We start from the raw sequence: 19697 nt of genomic DNA on the forward strand, positions 1-19697 counted from the left end.
AAAAGAAAATTTAACCTTTAACCCACTTATGGCTCGTTTCCACTGAGCGGTACTGTACGGTACAGTACGGTACGCAAATATTTCCGTTTCCACTGTCAAAAGTTGAGAATGGTACCAAAATGCCGAACCATACCGTACCACTTTTTAGGTACCCTTCCGTTGGGGTACCTAGCACAGTGGTACGGTACTAAAGGGCGGAGCTAGACTCACTGCAGCAGAACGTTGATTGGTTGACAGAGTATCGTCACTTGTCCGTGCTACAAGGGGAATGACAACATAAGAAGCTCCATTTTTTAATATGCAGTTGAAATATAATACTACTGTTTTTGTGTCACGAAATGTAGTTTTAAGAGTTTTTCAGGTGAGAATGTAGTTGTTTAAAGCTCAAATCTGTGGTTTATTTTAAAGATTTATGAAAATTTGATCCAGGTTGTGAGATCCAGGCGATCACCGGGCGCTCATGTACCCCGCCTGGAACAGCCTTTCCTCGGCTAGTCGTTCTGACGTTTGCCGCTGACTCTGACGTCTCTGTAGTGGTTAAACATGAGATATAATTTGTCTTGTGTATATCTAACGGGCGATATTTGGTCTCGTGAATTTATAATTTGTTCCCTGGCCAATCGTTTTGGCTGAGGGCTAAGTGAAGTTACATAACTTTATATATTTAAGCTATTTAACTTTACCGTTGTAAGGTTAGACTAGAGCGCTGACTTTGTATGTTTGACTGAATTGTTTGCTTTATTTCTTATTGTATAGCTTCTTGTACCTTTTACTTATACTTTTATAATGGCTAATATTGATAAAACTGAAATTTAACAAAAAGAGACTGGGTTAAGTCTTGTCATTTAAAATTTTATTACAGTGAAGATGATCACTGTAATGTTGTTTACTGCAACATCTGTTGTTTAGCACAAATGCACATATTGCCTGGACCATATTAAAATGTTTAATATTTTTATATTATATTTAAACGAAAAGAGGTAGGGTTGTGTTTTATATTTCGTTTTGTTACAAATAGGCTAACGTTACATGCAGTGAATATAATCAATACACGTTGCCTGAACCACATTTGTGTGGCTATAATGTTTTAAGATTTCTTTAAATGAAAACAAAAAGAGGCAGTGTGGTGTTTTATAACATATTTTGTTTTATTGTTGCCTAAAAAATACATACAGAGATAACCGGAGTAGCAGAGCGAGCTGAGTGACGCAGAATTACCGGACTCGCGTCCTCGGGAGTCATTCTCCTGAGTCGGACTTGGCAAGTTCGAACTTTGCATACTTACTATTGAGAAACGCACAATGTCGGCGCTTGGTTTCTTGTGACAAACACGCCGAGAAGCAAGAACAAGATCTGCTGTATGTCATCCAATGTTGTTTATGTCGCTTTCTTCTTCGTACGAAAATGACGTTGATCGCTTCTTTCCGGCATAGGCTACACCACGCCTATCAAGTAAGGGTACTGTTGGCAGTGGAACAATAGCCGAACCATACTGTACTGTACTGTACCGTACCGCTCAGTGGAAACGAGCCATTAGTAGAAAATATTGAGATATGATTTTTGGTCCATAAAAGCCCAGCCCTATATTTGATTATAAAAATGTTCACATACTGGGGAAATTTGCCTCATGAAACTTAATGATGGGTTTAGGACAATCTCTGCCTTTCACTGTCACCTCTTTGTCTCTGCGGTAGTGTTCCACTTCTTGCTGTAATTCAAAAACAAACAAAAGTGATTTACAAAGAAAAAACCCTACACATTTAAGAATTATGTAAATATGTCCACAAATGACCATTGATCTATGTGTGACATCAGAGTGCTCTTTGTAGAAGTTTTTCTCAAACTTGGGGAGCTCATCAAGGTTCCAGTGTCTTTTCCGCAGTCTCTCACCGGGGTTCCCAAACTTCCCTGAAGGAGGAACACTGCAGCCACCGCTAAATCGGGGGGCACTGCTGCCATACCTATGAAAGAACAGTTCACACACAGCAGCTTCATTCAATGCACAGTTCACCAGCTTCATTCAAGGACTGTAAAATATGAAGATGATTGAGCTTGACTGTTTACCATTTTTTAGCTATTTGTATAAAACTGCTCAATATAAAGCAATCATGTCTCTTCAGAAGCCTCGGATTAACCTGCTCGATTCATATGGACTCTTCAATTGTCTTTATAAACATTTTGAAGTTTCAAGTTTTGGCTATGTGGACTTCCAATGGAAGTCTTCCATTGTCTTTCTAGTTTGATTAAAAAAGATATCTTTGTGTTTCAAAAATGAACAAAAGTTTATAAGGGGTTTGAACAACATGAGAGTGAGTAAAGGACAAATCCAGAGGTGTAAAGAGTACCTGAAAACCATAATTAAGTAAAAGCAGAGATACCTTTCAGCAAAAATGACACCGTTACAAGTCACTAATTACAATTAGGCATGTGCCGGTATCAAATTTTCATGCTGCAATTAATTGATTGAGCTTTTATCACGGTATACGGTATTATAACGATATTTTAATTGCTCAAGAGAAACCGATGGATTTGGAGGGGATGTAGAAAAAAAACAACTTGCATCACAATAGGTGTAATTGTGATTGTCAAAACATTTGGTAACTAAACAGAATTTTACACAATTTTCACGATTTCAATTCAATTCTTGGGATTTGATTTCAATCTTGATTCAATATTGACTCTTTGGATAAATATTAGGTAGGCTACAGTAGATAGCCTAAATGTTAATATTTCTCTAGAAAAAGTATATCTCACATAATGCTGTAAACATACAGAGAGCCCTGTCAGCTGGTATTATTAAAGGTTAAAAATTAAAAAATTAAATTAAATATAATTTGGTTTTCATTATAATAACAATTATGACACAAGTAAAAATATAATACAAATGTAATATAGTGCACATATTTAGCAAAATACTCCTGAGTCCTCTCTATAGCTATTTTTTCTAGTCAACTAACGTGTTGGTCATTAAATGGCTTTCCTGAGGTAAATGTAACATTCTGTGACATAATTGTTCACCTGCAGTTTTATTGACCTCTTTTCGTGGTTGAAAAACACTGACTGATCGATATTATGTATGAGGCATAAATACCTTTCAGTAAGTTGTACTGTATCTTTAAATAAAAAGTAGCAGATGATCGGTTTACTTGAACTGAGGCGTTACAGCGATCGGTCACGTCACATTTACAAGCGCCAAAACGGTATTTATTGTCTGAATTTCGTAATAAAATGGACAGAACCTGATAGCTGAGAATTTTTTTTAATTTCAAAAGTAACCTGCTCTGTCTAGTCTGTCGGTGTCAGTGTCCTCTTTGCTCCGCGATTTTTCTCTGCGTGAGAAAATGGATGTGTGGCGCGAGAGCGTGTGAAAAGTGTAAATTGCGTGAGTCTCACACTGAATGCGTAGAGTTGACAGCCCTGCTTTTAGAAGGGGGATAAATCCTTTATTTTACTGTCTATGGATAAATCGTCAGCAGCGTTCCTCTCTCCGCCATGCTTCTTCTCCATGTGAGGATTTTTTGCATTAGACTAGAGTGCGCAGTATGCACGCAGTGCTTCTACATGTGGGGATTGTTTACATCAGAGTGCACACGTGTTTCGCGCAGCATATACGCAGTGTTTGTTTAAGCGGTTGATGGAAAATAAGCTAATGCGCGTTCTATAAATATAAATTCTGATCTATTATTTTTCACGGTATTTTGAAGTGCCCGCGATAACAATATCGTGTATATTCATTACCGCGATTTATCGCATTACCGAATACTAATTACTAACAATGTCTAATTACAATACTACTTGAGTAAAAGTCAAAGGCCTGGTAATGTTGGTAATTGGTAATGTGAAAGCGGTCATGCGGACGGGGTGCGCTGCGAGGTACCAAACCCCAGACTACCTGAAGGAGGAGGTTCAGTTGCACTCAAACTGTGCCGCAATTGTTCAGGAAGTAAAATAACCCATGCATTCGTTTTAGCGGATTACGATGTGTAATTACAGTAATTACGATTACTGCTGTGCCATTAGAAAAATGTTCTTAACCCTCAAGAAACTAATTTCTTTTTTAAATATGTCATTACGTTGCTGTCTTGCCGCTAGCCAATAGTGATGTTACGTTAGTGAACGAATCGTATCAGTGCGGGCTCGGCAAAAGTCTGCATCGAGGGCGCATATCGACCGCAAAGAGGGCGCTCGCGAGCACCCTTCTGAGGCCTAAAATGACAAATGGGACACCCTACGGTCTCACGGACATGCATACAATTGTTGTTAATCCACAAGACCAAAAGTGCATATGAAGTGTGCCATTTGGGACAGGGCCTAAACCTCGAGCCAATAGCCTTCGAGTATGAGATGTGACGGAGCATGTGATTTGTTGAATGTAGTGAACGAATACGCCCTTCACTGACTGTGACCGAGTTGCTTCTGAGTCTGAACGAGAGAGAAAGGAGCTCTTCTCGTTCGTGAACGAGTTGAACTAACTGGTACATTTCGTTTGTGAACGAAAAGAACCAGTTGTTTGAATGATAATGATGGCGAACAGATAGAGCTAGGTTTGTGTAGTTAGCATATTTAAGAAAGAAAACATCAAAGAAAGAAATTTACACTTTACCATTGAAAACAGTTTAATAACGCAAGCTGATGGTTAAATGTAACAAAGACAAATTAACATTGTCATTTTTTATTGGTTTGAGCTAAGTGGGCGGGGGGCACTTGACTGTTTACTTTATTTAAATTTACACTTCTCTTTACCTGTTTTTCTTATATTTTGTTTGTGTGTTTTAGACTTAGTTTTGTGGTATTTTGCACTTTGAACAATTTACTTGACTACTACAGTACTGTAAGCACTAGTGTTGTGTTCATTTTGTATTATCAAAAATGAATTCATTACGTTTTATTCATGTCATGCACTTCTCTAAAAACTGTAAAACAAACCAAAAAATATAGCTGTGAGCAGCGATTACGGGCCCAAGCCGGTGGCACTGCAACCCCGATGCCTTTAGTTACCTAAAGGCACCGGGGTGGCGGTGCCGCCGGCTTTGGCCCTTCATCGCTGCTCGCAGCTATATTTATATATATATATAATATATATATATATATATATATATATATATATATATATATATATATAATATATATATATATATATATATATATATATTATATATATATAATATATATATATATATATATATATATATATATATATATATGTATATATATAAAAGATAGAAAATATTACTTGTCTTACCTTATTCTGATTTTATGATACACACACACACTGAGACACAGATACAGAGAGAGAGAGAGAGAATTCTCCAAAACATCACATTCAAACCAAAATATCTGACTTCCTGTTGGTCGGAGCTAATGACTATAAATTAGCTCCGACCAACAGGAAGATTTTTGTCGTTATGTATATTGTTATGAACATCCTTGTGTTCGGTCTCTTACAATGAATACACTGCTGAAGTTTCATCAAGATCAGATAATGTATGCTGAAGTTATAATACACTTCCTGTGTCCCTTATTCGCCATAAATTCGTTTCCTCGCCACAAAAATAGTTGATATCAAAAATCCGTCCGCAATTTAGCATCCTCAATGTCTTGACTTCATACTGACCGAGTTTGGAGGCGAATGGATGAATTTCCTAGGAAGAGTACATCAAATTCCACAGCACGCGTTTCCAAACAACCCATAATAGCCGACTTCCTGTTGGGCTGGCGTAAAAAGTAAAAGTACGAAAGTTGTTCGGCCCGATGAGATCTTCATACTGCAGAAGTCATAAGCATGTCTGATTTATGGACCAAGTTTTCGGACCTCGTTCAAGGGGGCGCTGTTGAGCCCCCCTGCCACGCCCGGGTACCAGCTTCGCCCTTTCAGGGCTTGGGCCCTAAATATGACAGTATAGAGAGCCTAAGTCTGAGCCTCCCCTTCCGGTCGACCACCATGGAACCTTATTTCGGAAAAATATTGCATGGTAGTCAATGGCGAGAGACAACAAATATTTTGATCTCGTTTGAATTGTGCCCTGAATTACACATATGATGTTTGTCAATTTAAAAGATACATTTTAAAGTCAAGAAAGTCGCAGTTTGATGTAAAACTGTTGAGGTATAAGACTGTGAAAATACGTAATTACAAAGACTACAAACCCAAAAGGCGCACATGCGACGTCATACCTTTTCTCTCAATGAATGAAGCTAACGTCTGTCATTTTTTCTATAGTCTTACGTTATAATCGTAACGTTACGCCGTCATCCTTGAGTGTTTTGTACCAGACTGCACACATAGGAGCAACGGATCTTGCTACGTACATAGTGCGAGACGAGAGATGCAAGTTCATTGAGCGATTTTCACATAAAACTAACTGTTACTCTTCTGTCAAACTTTCTTGACTTTCATAATTATCTTTTAAATTGACAAACATCATATGTGTAATTCAGGGCACAGTTCAGACGGAATAAAAAGATAAGTTCTCTCGCCATTGACTACTAGTGCTGTAGCGGTGCGTCGATGATGTCGACGCGTCGACGTCAAAATTACGTCGACGTCATATTTTTTGCGTCGACGCTTCTTTATTATTATTTTATTTTTTTGTACCATTCCCGGAGGTACAGCTCGCCACACACACACCGCCCGCCGTGTTATTCTGTCATGTTTTCTCCCTTTCTTTCCAAACCGTGACAAACGCCAGTCTCCTTTCTCTGCAGAATGTGATAAATCCGCTCAACCAATCACAGCGCACCATTCCACGCATTGTAAACAGTAACGGTGGCGCTTTGAATACACCCGGTATCCTAGTTTTCCTTATCTACTTTGCACTTTTTAATCAACAAACAAACAAAAAAATGAATACATTTGACGGCATTGATGAACCTGTGGTGGATTCTGCCGTAGGGAAGAAACGTAAGCCATCGAAATCTAATCATTTACGTGAGGAGATTAACAAGATGAGGCACGCGGGAGGAAGAGAAATGCCGACTGTTGCTTGTTCTCACACAATAGCGTCAAACTTATGTCGAATGCTGACACGTGAACCCAAGGGGATCTTTTAAAAAACTTTCAATTCTTGTACTCAGTCAACGAAAACCGAGCAGGACCAAGCCATTTTACAGCTGATCGCCGTCAAAAAATTTCAGAAGGTATTTCTTAGCGATGGCTGATTGAATGTAGCCTATGTTTAGTCCAGTATGTGCTAAATATAAGATTAGTATTGACCGAGTTCAGAGGCTGTCATGTGGATCAACTTACTTTGTTGTGTATTTTCAACAGTTTCAATATGAAAAATAACTTTTATATTGATTCAATGGATTAATTGCATTTAAAAAAACGTGTCATGAATTTATTGCATTTTTGGGAAAAAATAATCTGTTTTTATAATAAATCTTTGAAAATCAAAATCTGGATTTGAATTATTTATGTTATTATAACCTAAAGATGCTATGTGAAAGTTTGAAACAGAAAATAGTGGTTTTCATCTTGCCACTTTCTTGGTAAAGAAAATAAATTTTTTAATATATATATTAAATATATATTATATATATTATAATAATCGCCCGACTAATCGTTTAATAAATAATCGTTTACCCCAGCCCTATTGACTACCATACATATTTTTTCCGAAATAAGGTCCCATGAGCCGGAAGCGGAGGGGAGGGACTTTGGGGCCCGAATGGGCCCCTTGCGGGCAGCCCACTGTGGGCCCAGATACCGGCGTGAAATGCGGGGCACATGTGGGCCCCACACTATGGGGCCCAGGTGGGGCCCCATCGGGACAGCCCAAAGTGTGGGCTGACTGTGGGCTGGCCCACACTAAGTAGAGTGGGCCCCCATTGGGGCCAGTTGTGGGCCCACAGCAAACCCCTTAGGGACCCGTGTGGGACCACTGTGGGCAGCCCACTGTGGGCCCAAATACCAGCGTGAAATGCGGGGCACATGTGGGCCCCAGGTAGGGCCCCATCGGGACAGCCCAAAGTGTGGGCTGACTGTGGGCTGGCCCACACTAAGTAGAGTGGGCCCCCATTGGGACCAGTTGTGGGCCCACAGCAAGCCCACGCTGTGGGCAAAGTGTGGGCATACTGTGGGAACACTGTAAAAAGTGTGGGCATACTGTGGGTACACTGGGAAAAGTGTGGACAATGCAAAGATGTATTGTAATATACCTGTGGCCTTAACAAACAACAAGATTAGTTTGGTTGTACTTTGCATTTGCCACAATACATGCAAAATAATTGCACTTGTTGAAAGTTGAAGTAGTACATTATAAGTTATATGTTTCAAATAATTTCATTTATTCACAGTCATGTAAAATATATATATACATATATATACACAATACATTACCGTTCAAAAGTTTGGGGTCAGTAATTTTTTTTAAATACTTTTGAAAGAAATCCCTTCATCTCATCAAAGCTGCATTTATTTAATAAATACATTAAAAAGAGTAATATTCTGAAATATTGTTGCAACTTAAAATAACTGTTTTCTGTTTTAATCTATTTTACAAAGTAATTATTCCTGGGATGTTAAAAATTTATGTTAATAATTTATTACAGTAGCCAGCATCCAGTCGTCAGCATGTAAATCGTGGAAAAAAAAATCAGGAACGTTTGAACAGAACTGTCAAAAGAGCAGCATTTATTTTAAATAGATTTTGAGTCTTTTGTCTTCAGAGTCCTCAAGTCTTCTGGTTCTTCTGCTCCTTCCACCATCCCAGTCTCTTGCATTATGATTTAACAGGATCAGGATCAACCCCTTCGGATGCTGCGGCCTGGCTGTTTTTTTGTGTCAGTTTTTTCTCTAAAGTGAGAAAAAAACAACAACAATTGAAATGTTAACATACATTTTTTTACAAAAAAACAAAAACAAGGGTTGTTCCAAGTGTAATTTATATATGACTGGAGAAACCTGAGAATAATTTGAGTTCCGGAAAAATAGTTACAGGTGTTTATTATTATTAAAAACAAATTTAGGCGGTGCTGTTGAAAGAGAAACATACAGAGAGTGAACCAATTGAGGGCATGATGAAATAAGAGCATGAGAACAGTTTACTAAAATTATCAACACAACGTAAAGAATAATTTTTTCAACTTGTACTCACACTCATGTCATTCCAAACCTGCATGATTTCTTCTGTGGAAGATGATATTTTGAAAAATGACTCAAAAAGTCAATGGGATCCAATGGGATTTTCATTGTATGAACAAAACAGATTAAACATAATTCAAAATATCTTCTTTTGCATTCCACAGAAAAAAGTAAATAATACATGTTTGGAACAACATGAAGAACAATCCTTTTAATGTCTTTATCAATAAATCATTGATAGATTTAACTTGCAACCTGAATATGTTATTTTTATTTAAAAAAATAGAGGGAATGTGTCTGACGGTCAAACGAGTACATACACAGAAAAAGAGTGACCTGTGCCTTGACACACATCACAATTAAGGAAAAAAGAGAGAAGACAACTGAATATTAGTCAAATATTACATAAATCTATACAAATAAAAATTATTATTTTTTCATCAGTGATTATTGACTAATTAATAGTCAATTAACCAGGACTTCTGGTCCTCGAAGTGCACTGTCTTGCAGTTTATGTCCAGACCTGATCAATCTCACTTGCTCTTTTAACCAGAAGAGCTTGATTAGCTTGTCCAGGCGTGCTGGACCAGGGCTGGTGCTAAAGTCTGCAGGACAGTGGTCCTCAAGGGCCAGAGCTGAGGTCCCCTGCAAAATGTTCGGAACATGACTAGATCGATCACTTACAGCAGTGGTGTCCAGTCCTGGTCATGGAGGAGTTTAGCTCCAGCCTGTCTGTAGTGTCTGCTGATCCTGAAGACCTCGATCAACTGGTTCAGGTCTGCTTAACTGGGGTTGGAGCTCAATTCTGCAATCAGGATTAGACTGCAATAAATACTGAAAAGAGAGAGGACAAACAACATTTCAAATACAGTATTTAATGTTGATCTTAACTTTAAGATTAATAAATGCTGTAGAAGTAATTGTTCACTAATTGTTGGTTCATGTTAACTAAAGCTAACAAAATGAAACCTTATTAAAAAAGTGTTACCATTTATTAATAATGAGAGAGTTGGCCATACGAGTATAAAATTAATTAATAGGAATCTTAAACTGGTTCAAACTAGGCTACTGTATTGTATATTCATGTTAATACTAGGCACAAATGTCATTATAGTGCTCCTTTCATTTGCCCTCCAGGTGGGCGTTCCTATAATGGTGTGAGTCATGTGACGTCACGTGAAATCACTGAATTAACCGTCCAGTGAATATTTTTAAGTTAAATAAATTAGTTTACTTTCATTCACACATTTGGAAATTGCCAGCAAAACCTTTACAATACTATCAAAATCTCTCATATACATACAATGTGATTAAAAGCCTAAATTACAGCACAAGTTAACTTGCCTCTAGCTAGTAACAGTTAGCTGCTAACGTTACTGTTAACTTAACGGATGAGATGCTAGCGGACTTTTCCTGAAGACACTAAATCATTTCTATAAAGTAAATATTCAACGGAAGCGTGTCATTTACATGAAAGAATGTGTCAGAAGCATTTGTATGTACTATTTGTGTAAGTTTGGGGACTAAACTTACCTGAAAGTAGTGAAAACAACAGTGAGAGACGGAGTTACTGCTTGTGTCAGTTGAGCTGTCGTCCCGTTTCCATGGTAACGGCCTCCGCTCCAGTTCAAATGCGGCTCGAATGTTCAGCGCGAGCGCCCATTAAAACACGTAAAAGTCACGCAGCATTTACATAAACAGAATTGATGGAGGGAATTATTTGATAATCAGATAAAATATCTTGAAAATTTTGTTTTGTTCCATTTGTTCCTATTTTAATAAAACCTGTTTAATTATAACCTCAGTGAGATCATTTATGCAACATAATAACTTAAAAATATCCATTAGGGAACGTTCTCTATAAGTTACTTTAAGGTTATTCAAAAAATAACCACCCTGCAACGTTCTGGGAACGTTATTTTATGGTTGCAAAATAATAACTTAAAAATAACCATTAGGAAACGTTCTCTATAAGTTATTTTTAGGTTATTTAAAAGTAACCACCCAGCAACGTTCTGGGAACATTATTTTATGGTTACATAAAAATAAAACCAAAAAAGAATGTTCCCCTAACGTTAGTATTTGGTTCCCAAAAAAAAATAACCAAACGGGAACCAAAAACTAACGTTAGGGGAATGTTCTGTGTTAACTGGGTGGTCTGTCTGACTTTATCAGTCTGTCTGGGAACAGCTGCAACAAGCAAACAGGTAAAGATAGTACTCGTCTTGCTATCTTGTTGACTGTGTGCAGTTTTAGTTAAGTATGGGATTGACTGTTGAATGAAATAACATTTATGACATTTTACAGGATCGTTAAAATAGTTTGATTAACCCTGAGCTTCTAATCTTAAAGCAATGATTTAACTGTACTGTTATGGTGGGTTGCCCACAGTAAACCCTCATGGTGGCCCCACAGTGAAAAACAGCTATGGGCCCTGCATGGGCTAACCCACTGGGGGCCTGTGTGGGTTTTCTGTGGGCAGTCCCACAGTGGGTTGCCCACAGTAAATCGTAATGGGGGCCCAAATGGGTAAAACTGCTATGGGCCCCGCATGGGCTAACCCACTGGGGGCCTGTGTGGGTTTTCTGTGGGAAGTCCCACAGTGGGTTGCCCACAGTAAATCCTAATGGGGGCCCAAATGGGCAAAACTGCTATGGGCCCCACATGGGCTAACCCACTGGGGGCCCGTGTGGGTTTTCTGTGGGCAGTCCCACAGTGGGTTGCCCACAGTAAATCCTAATGGGGGCCCAAATGGGCAAAACTGCTATGGGCCCCACATGGGCTAACCCACTGGGGGCCCGTGTGGGTTTTCTGTGGGCAGTCCCACAGTGGGTTGCCCACAGTAAATCCTAATGGGGGCCCAAATGGGCAAAACTGCTATGGGCCCCACATGGGCTAACCCACTGGGGGCCCGTGTGGGTTTTCTGTGGGCAGTCCCACAGTGGGCTTGCCCACAGAAAGCCCACATGGGGCCCGAAAGGGTTTGCCCTTGCCCACACTGTCCCACAGAAAACCCACACTTACCCACAGTGGGCCCACACTGGGGCTCTCTATTGGTTAGGTCTCATTTGCGTAACGTCAGCAAATAGCATTTCAGTTCGGGCTGTGAAGGGGCATATTGGTTGGATCTACTGAACGAATACGCCCATCACTGACCGAGATGTTTTGAGTCTGAAAGAGAGAGAGATCTCGTTCGTGAACGAATTGAACAAACTGGTACATTTCGTTCGTGAATGGAATGAAAGAGTACTGGGTAGATCGGTCATTTAGCATGTGATTCAATCTCATTCAAAGCGCAGTTATAGGTGTGCACATACAATTGTTTATATATTCATATTAACATACAGAACATAACTCAACGTTATATAATCCCAGATTTATGAATGTGTATGTCTGACCAAACAATTAAAATGTTAATTAAGCAAGAAAACCTTGCTTTGGTCATCTGAACCACTTATTTAGAATTATTTTATTAATTTAGTAAATAAGGCACACATTTTAACAAAGCCGAATCATTTTTTTGTAACGTTCGTTAAAACATAGCATAAAATACACTATTTTTCGCCACCTGCTGCAGTATTTACGTAATATGAAGAAATTGTCACTGAACGAATCAGTGAACGAATCTGAACGAATCATTTTGGTGAACGAACTGAAAATGAATGAGTCCCTGGAAAGAATCAAAATGTACACCACTAACGTTACTAGCCAATCGCTGCATTGCTGATCATTATTTCGAATATCGATATATCTGACTGCCCTTTCCAATGAACACACAAGAACGCGCAGTAATCCCAGACAACTTAATCCAGATATTTAATCAATATCCGCAGATTCGTTTGAAGAACCAAATTAGCCGGAGATCAGTTTATTGTGATTAAAAGATCTGGCATTTGTCAAATCATTTCAGATGTATTAACGTTAAGCGACGTACGAAGAACGGACCCCTGAAATCCGCACCCGATATCGCCTAAAAACACAACACTAAAATAAATACAACAGATTATGTGAAGTGTTCAAATGCATTTGGATTGAGTATTTACTAATGGTATTCGCTTATAGAATGGGTAGATGCAATAAAATGATGAAGTTTAACAAAGGTGTGGTATATTATCATCTGCGAGAGGATTTTTAATAACGTTAGCCCGAAACAGCACGATTTTACTCAGCGCTGTTAAAATACATTAGCAGCTAAACGATAAAAGAAAGACTCAGCTTACCCCCTGTCTCTGCCGCGATCTCTATCTGAATATCCAGGCATGTTGTAAATTGTAATGGCAAGTCAGACAATATGAAAATAAAAGATTTTTTGTTATTTATGGAAAATTAATCCGATGTTGGTCGACAAAGCCTGGAAGGAAAATGCAAAATGGCCGCTGATATGTCGCTTGATCGAGTAGCATCTGCCTGCAAAATCGGAGGCTGCATTTTCAGGACCCCACTTTTAGGACCGCATTTCTAGGACCCTAGGTTTTTAGTGACAACGCCACCTACCGAATTAGAGGACCAGCGAAGATGGATGACAATCAGAGTGTGAGTATCAAATGCGAATACATTTTTATTTGTTAAACTTTAAAAACAATTGTGATGCATTTCATTGGAAAGTTAACGTAGCCAACGTAATGGGGATTTGGTAAATTAATAGTCTTGAATGCATAGCCATCATATATTAGCCTCTAATGCTGTAAAATTAATTGTTTGCACATTCATTTAACGGAACTGTTGCATGCTAAGCCAGTGTTGACTTATTGACAGCACAATAAACTGTAGCATGTTCGTTCTCAAAGCTTGTTAATTACTCATTGTTTTTCCATTTTAATTCAGTTAAAATAATCGTAATGTTTTCACTGTCACGTGCTCTCAGTCAGTCTGTTTAACGTTACCCACAGACCTACATGTTATGAGTAGGCTAGTCTCTTCATTGACATGGTTTTATAAAGTTGGTTGAGACATATGACATTTTAATAGTCAGACATAACAGAGAGGCCATCATAATAACTGACTGTTAAAATACCACGTGTTAGATTGTGTCATTTACTGTGTACTGTATATGAAGTGCTTTCAAGGACACAGCTCAGGGTAGGCAATAGTATGACAAAAGATAAATAAATAAATTGGTTAAGTACTAGGCTTAGGCCTAATTTATGTCTATTTATTTATATGAAATTTACTTAAAAATGTTTTTCAAGAAACACATATCATATGTATAATATGTTATTTCTATTCAGATTTCTTGCATCTCTCTCTATTTTCTTTTTTCTCAGTTCAGATGGGCTTTATTGACATGAGTGTTTCTAGAACCTTTGTTCCCACAACATCAAAATCATTTTTTTTTTTCAAATCTTTGAACAGTATGCAATAATAGTAGGCTATTATGAACATTAATTGTTATGAAGATTGATATCATTATTTTTGTATCGTATATGTGTGTGCACTCTGTGGTAACTAAGATCTTTTAAATATGAAATTTAAAATTAGAGAGTAGAACATTTTCAACTAAATGTCCTTATTTAATTCACTTCTCTTTCTCTCTCTTAGGAGTCAGTGATGATGCTGTCCATGAAGTTCTGTCTATGTGGTTCACGTCATGAACAAATTTGTTTTTGTGTGTGTTGAAGTTTAGTTGTTATATATATTATTTCGTAAAATAAACACAATCTTAAATCTACCCCCAGAGTCATCCCTGTCTTCCCTCTGTACTTGAAAATGTGGTCGATCTGACTGAAAAGACTATAACATGATTCCTTGTTTATTTTACTTGAGTAGTATTTGTGTGTAATAAAACTTTAAAAAAACTGTAAAACTCTAATGTAGTTAAAACTGGGTGGAAATACTGCCTTGGTGGCACTTTTTTCGGTCCTCCAAAACTAGGGTCCTGGAAATGCGTTCCTGAGACTGCGGTTCTCCGAGTCGGTAGGTGGCGCTGTCACAAAAAAATAGGGTCCTAGAAGTGGGGTCCTGAAAATGCAGCCTCCGGGACTGCAGACAGATAATATTGGGCTTGATCGCATGCTAGAAATATCAATGCGCATTAGAGGCACTAGTTTTTAGTTAGTATTTGCCCATTTATTCATTTTTCTTGTAGTCAGATCAAAGAATAATGTACTAAATTAACAATACAATACACGAATACTGTATTTTCTCTAAAACACGTCGCAACATAGGAACTTTAGGACCTATTTTCACTGATGAAGCACACGGGTGTAAGGATAAAGAAGATTAGGTTGTTGGTCTTAATTATGTCAGCAACCAACTTTGTGGGGGAAAAAACATACATATATATATATATATATATATATATATATATATATATATATATATATATATATATATATATATATATATGGGCCATTCTACAGAATTGGTGCAAAGTCAGAGTTGGAAACATCTTGAATTTTTTTTGTTTTTTCCCACAAATTTTGCATGTATGCAAATTGTATAATATCCAAGGTACGCTTTTCTAGTAATTGTGCAGTTAATTCTCATATTGTATTTTCAGAAAATGCTGGAATATTTTCCTTCTCCCCAAATTTGTCACTACCGAAACACAATATTAAATAATTTATTAAGAAGGCTTATAATGACCTATTAAGATTTTGTTTACATCTACCTTATAAATATATATTTTTTCTATTTTTGAAAAAATATTTTTACAGGTTAAATCAATAAAGATTATAATTTTAATAATATTTTAAGTGTAATTTATGAGATTTGTTGTATTTTGAACCCAATCTTTCTTTGTAGAAGGCATAAAGTTTATCGTACTGATTTCAAAGTTAAGGATTCATTAGTTTGAATATGCATTGAACCAAACACTATCATAACATCTTATTTGATAATTCAATATACTTTATTTTTGACAAAACATCCCATGTTACGGTAGTGACTGCACATTTTTGGTAGTGACAGTAATGTTTTGGTAGTGACCACAATACTTAGTTCGCCATGGCTGAATCAGACTGTCCACATTTTATGTTAATATAAATAAATAACTATGATGCACATATGCAATCAGTACATATAGCAGACACACATCTGACAGTAATCTTATAAGAACACTTCTGTTCTTTTCTTCTGAGCTATTCTATACTTTGGGTCTTGAGGTGCAAGTGAGAAGAGGTATGCTCATAGATTTTTCTTCCTAAAAAAAACAACAGCTTACAATGTAGACTGTTTCAGAACCACTTTGTTTTATTTTCACATTTTCAACATTTTGCTTATGAGTCATTCAGATAAATCTCCAGAACCACTGAACTGTGTGTGTGTGTGTGTGTGTGTGTGTGTGTGTCTGTGTTTACATCCATCTATAAATTACAGAAATGTGTGTGTGTGTGTGTGTGTGTGTGTGTGTCTGTTATTCGCATATCTCTCGAACCGTTAGTCCGATGGATTTCAAACTCGACAGGTGTCTCGATACGGGCACGAGTAAGTGCAGTGCCAAGTTTGACGTTGTTTGGATGAGAAATGCTAAAGATATTAGTGGTGGGGGAAAAAATCGATTCTGTTCAGTATCGCGATATTTTGCGCACGCAATTATATCGATACAGTAGCGCAAAGTATCGCAATATTTAATTATAAAATTATCTGTTTTACTTTAGGGTTTTCTCCATTGGTTTTCTCGGAGTTTACTCTGATAATTTGCATTTGCGTATTACATCCACAATGAAGCGCTTGTTGCAGTGCTTTGTTGTCGTGCATTCAACAGGAAATTCAAATGAAAATGTAGATGCCAAGTATAAGTTTAGCATAGATATATTTCCACTCGCTGAACACTGACTGAGCGCTTGAGAGTTTCGCTCTCTGTCAAGCGATCATTCAGCTCAGCGTACCTGTGTGTGACGTACCGTAAACTCTAGTGTGAAGGCGCGCGCTCGCTGTCGCGTTTCTCTCACGCACGCAAAGAGAGCGAGAAAGAGTCTTACATTATACCACGCAAAATTGACGTGCTACATGATATTCTTGTTTGTATTTTCCTGTCAAAATAACTGAGTTCATCTGGGATTATTCAGCTTTTAAGAACAAGCAGAAGAGATGGCGGTTTCTCCGGTAGTGGGCGAACTAATGCGCAAACGGCAATCTTACTGGATGGCACTCATGATCATCCCTGTTTTCAATTTCAGCAAATCAGAGCGAACGAACGCTGTCAAGGTGATTAACATTCATGAACCCAGCAGCTCATGTGTTGTAGGCCTATACTATATATTTTTTTTTATAGACTATGGTTGTATATTGTCATTATTAGTAGTAGAATTAGTAATAGGATTATCTTTTAATAATAATTACTATTTTTTATTGTTTTACAGAAACACTGAATGACCAACAATATCTTAAGCAAGTTCAGTTAAAATGACAAATATGCATTCATGCATGATTATCAAGTTTTAGTTCTAATTACTGAAGTTATATCATTAAATAGGCTAATGCTTGATTATCATAATATAATGCTTGATTTACTGATTTTAAGAGTGCCCATTTAGATATATAAAAACACTTCAGTTAATGTGTAGAAGATAATGTTCACAGAATTAAATGTGACATTTGAAGTGAGTTGAGCAGTCTTATTTTCCTAATTTTTGTAATGCCTTTGAATAATATGGGGGGCATGAATCGCAATATATCGCAGAATCGAATCGCAATACTTGCTGTATCGCAATATGTTAAGAATCGCAACAATATTGAATCGTGGCCCAAATATCGCAATACTATCGAATCGTCACATTTTTGCCAATTCCCACCCCTAAAAGATATCGTTAAATATATCATTTTTAGAAGGTTGTGGTTTAAAAATAAACATTCTGACATAAACACTCAGTCAGCTACACTGTTTACTTCTGAATATTATAGTTTGGTTCCAAAACGTGATAAATCCATTTTGATTAATTTGAGTAAAAATGTGTTTTCTTTACCAAGAAACCAACAATTACTAAAAACACACAAAAAAACTGATTTTGCACGGGCACTTTGCACTGCTCCCTGAATCGACGTGCTTATTCATTTGTGGATGTTAACTGAATCTGTAAGTCAGCTATGCTGTTTACTTCTGAATATTATATTTCATTCTGGTGCGCTTAACGTTATCGCTACTGTGTAATAGTAGCCTATACTATTCACCAACTAAACATATCCTATTCAGTGTGTTCACAGTCTCTTTCACGGCCATCATTTGTAGTTGCCTATTCACAAGCTGTTTGCTCAAGCATAGCGTTTTCTCAGAGTTCACTGTGTGCTTTCTACCATGCACAAATAAAAATGTCACTGAACTTTTGCTGTGTAATTGTAACAATGAGCACTCAAACACACCAAACCAACAATTACTAAAAACACACAAAAACTGATTTTGTACGGACATTTTGCACTAGTAAAACATTAATTTCAGAATAATTTTCCTCATTCAGATAAATCTCCAGAACCACTGAACTGTGTGTGTGTGTGTGTATTGTTTTCCTCCATGCTTTTCTGACATCTTTGCTCCCTGTCAGATAATTCACTGATACTCTTCAACTTTCCTTCTTCCCTTCGTTTCTTATTTCTTTCTCTTTCTTTCCTTAAGTGTTCCTCGTACTTCCCTCAACTTTTGTTTGTATTCTCTCTGTCTCTCTGTTGTAGTTTTTCTATTTTTTTTTAGGCATGTTGGTGTTTTATGTCATTCTCCCTGTCAAGTTAATCATAGAAATTAACATTACTGACAACAACCTTACACCTAAGCTAGTATCATGGACAGCAACCTTAAAGGTGGGGTATGTAATTCTCTTTTTTGGCCATTTTTTCAAAATCACTTGAAATCATATTCCTAACCCCTTACAGTCACTGAGTTAGAAGCACTGAAATGAAAATTAAGCAATTTAATCATCTGTGGAACGGGCAGGACTCGAAAAACTCCAGCCAATCATTTCCAAGACCACCTAGAATCATTGGACAGTAAGTGTGTCAATCAAATGGTCGTACCATACCCCCCTCCCCCCATCCCCCTCATGTTCTTTGAATGGGTGGAGTCAAAGGAAAGAAGGTAGGACCATTTGAGTTGTGTATTTTCAAAATCTGCCGGCCGTTTTGCAAATCACATACCCCACCTTTAAGTAATTGTAACCTCATCTCATTACAGAATTTTAACAGAATCTTGCATACTAAAACACTAAAACACTACTAAAACATACTACAGTAGTAATTATTTGCATAACTGTACTAAAATGTAGTTTATTCCTCCAAATAAAGGATTATGTGTTCCCTTTTGTCACTACCAAAACAATAATGTCACAACCGAAACTTCAAGACATGTTTCGGTTGTGACTGTTTTGGTAGTGACAATTTTAGATACTTTTTAGCCTAGCTCGAAGATGCTAATCAGCACATGGTTAGCAATCACTGGTCAGAACAGTTGAACACATATAACAACTAAATTTTATGGAATAACATCCAAAAAAGTTTTCTCAATAGCAGAAAAAATGAGTTTGGTAGTGACATTCCTTAAAGTTACACACAGATTTTTAGACTTTAAAACACATTTACCTCAAAATGATGGGATCAATCTACTCACCATATAGCACATGAGAGAGAGGGACACAGGAATATTTCCTGATCAAAAATGTAGGGGTGTGGTTAAAATCAGTCTCAGCCA

General features: G+C 37.4%; 1 protein-coding gene across 1 annotated transcript in view; it reads right to left on the bottom strand.

The window, feature by feature from the left end:
* Positions 1-13482, bottom strand: part of LOC311092562 (putative ATP-dependent RNA helicase DDX5) — a 65661-nt gene extending 52179 nt beyond the window's left edge. The window contains exons 1-3 of the mRNA XM_084129376.1: positions 13303-13482; positions 1793-1961; positions 1612-1708 (exon numbers count right to left, since the gene is read on the bottom strand). Of these exons, the coding sequence (XP_083985502.1) occupies positions 1612-1708; positions 1793-1961; positions 13303-13343 (307 nt within the window). The 5' untranslated portion in view covers positions 13344-13482. The remainder of the gene's footprint in view (positions 1-1611; positions 1709-1792; positions 1962-13302) is intronic.
* Positions 13483-19697: the final 6215 nt, after the last annotated feature.

Source organism: Abramis brama (genome assembly GCF_963993115.1).
Source record: "Abramis brama genome assembly, chromosome: 11".
Taxonomy (NCBI): domain Eukaryota; kingdom Metazoa; phylum Chordata; class Actinopteri; order Cypriniformes; family Leuciscidae; genus Abramis; species Abramis brama.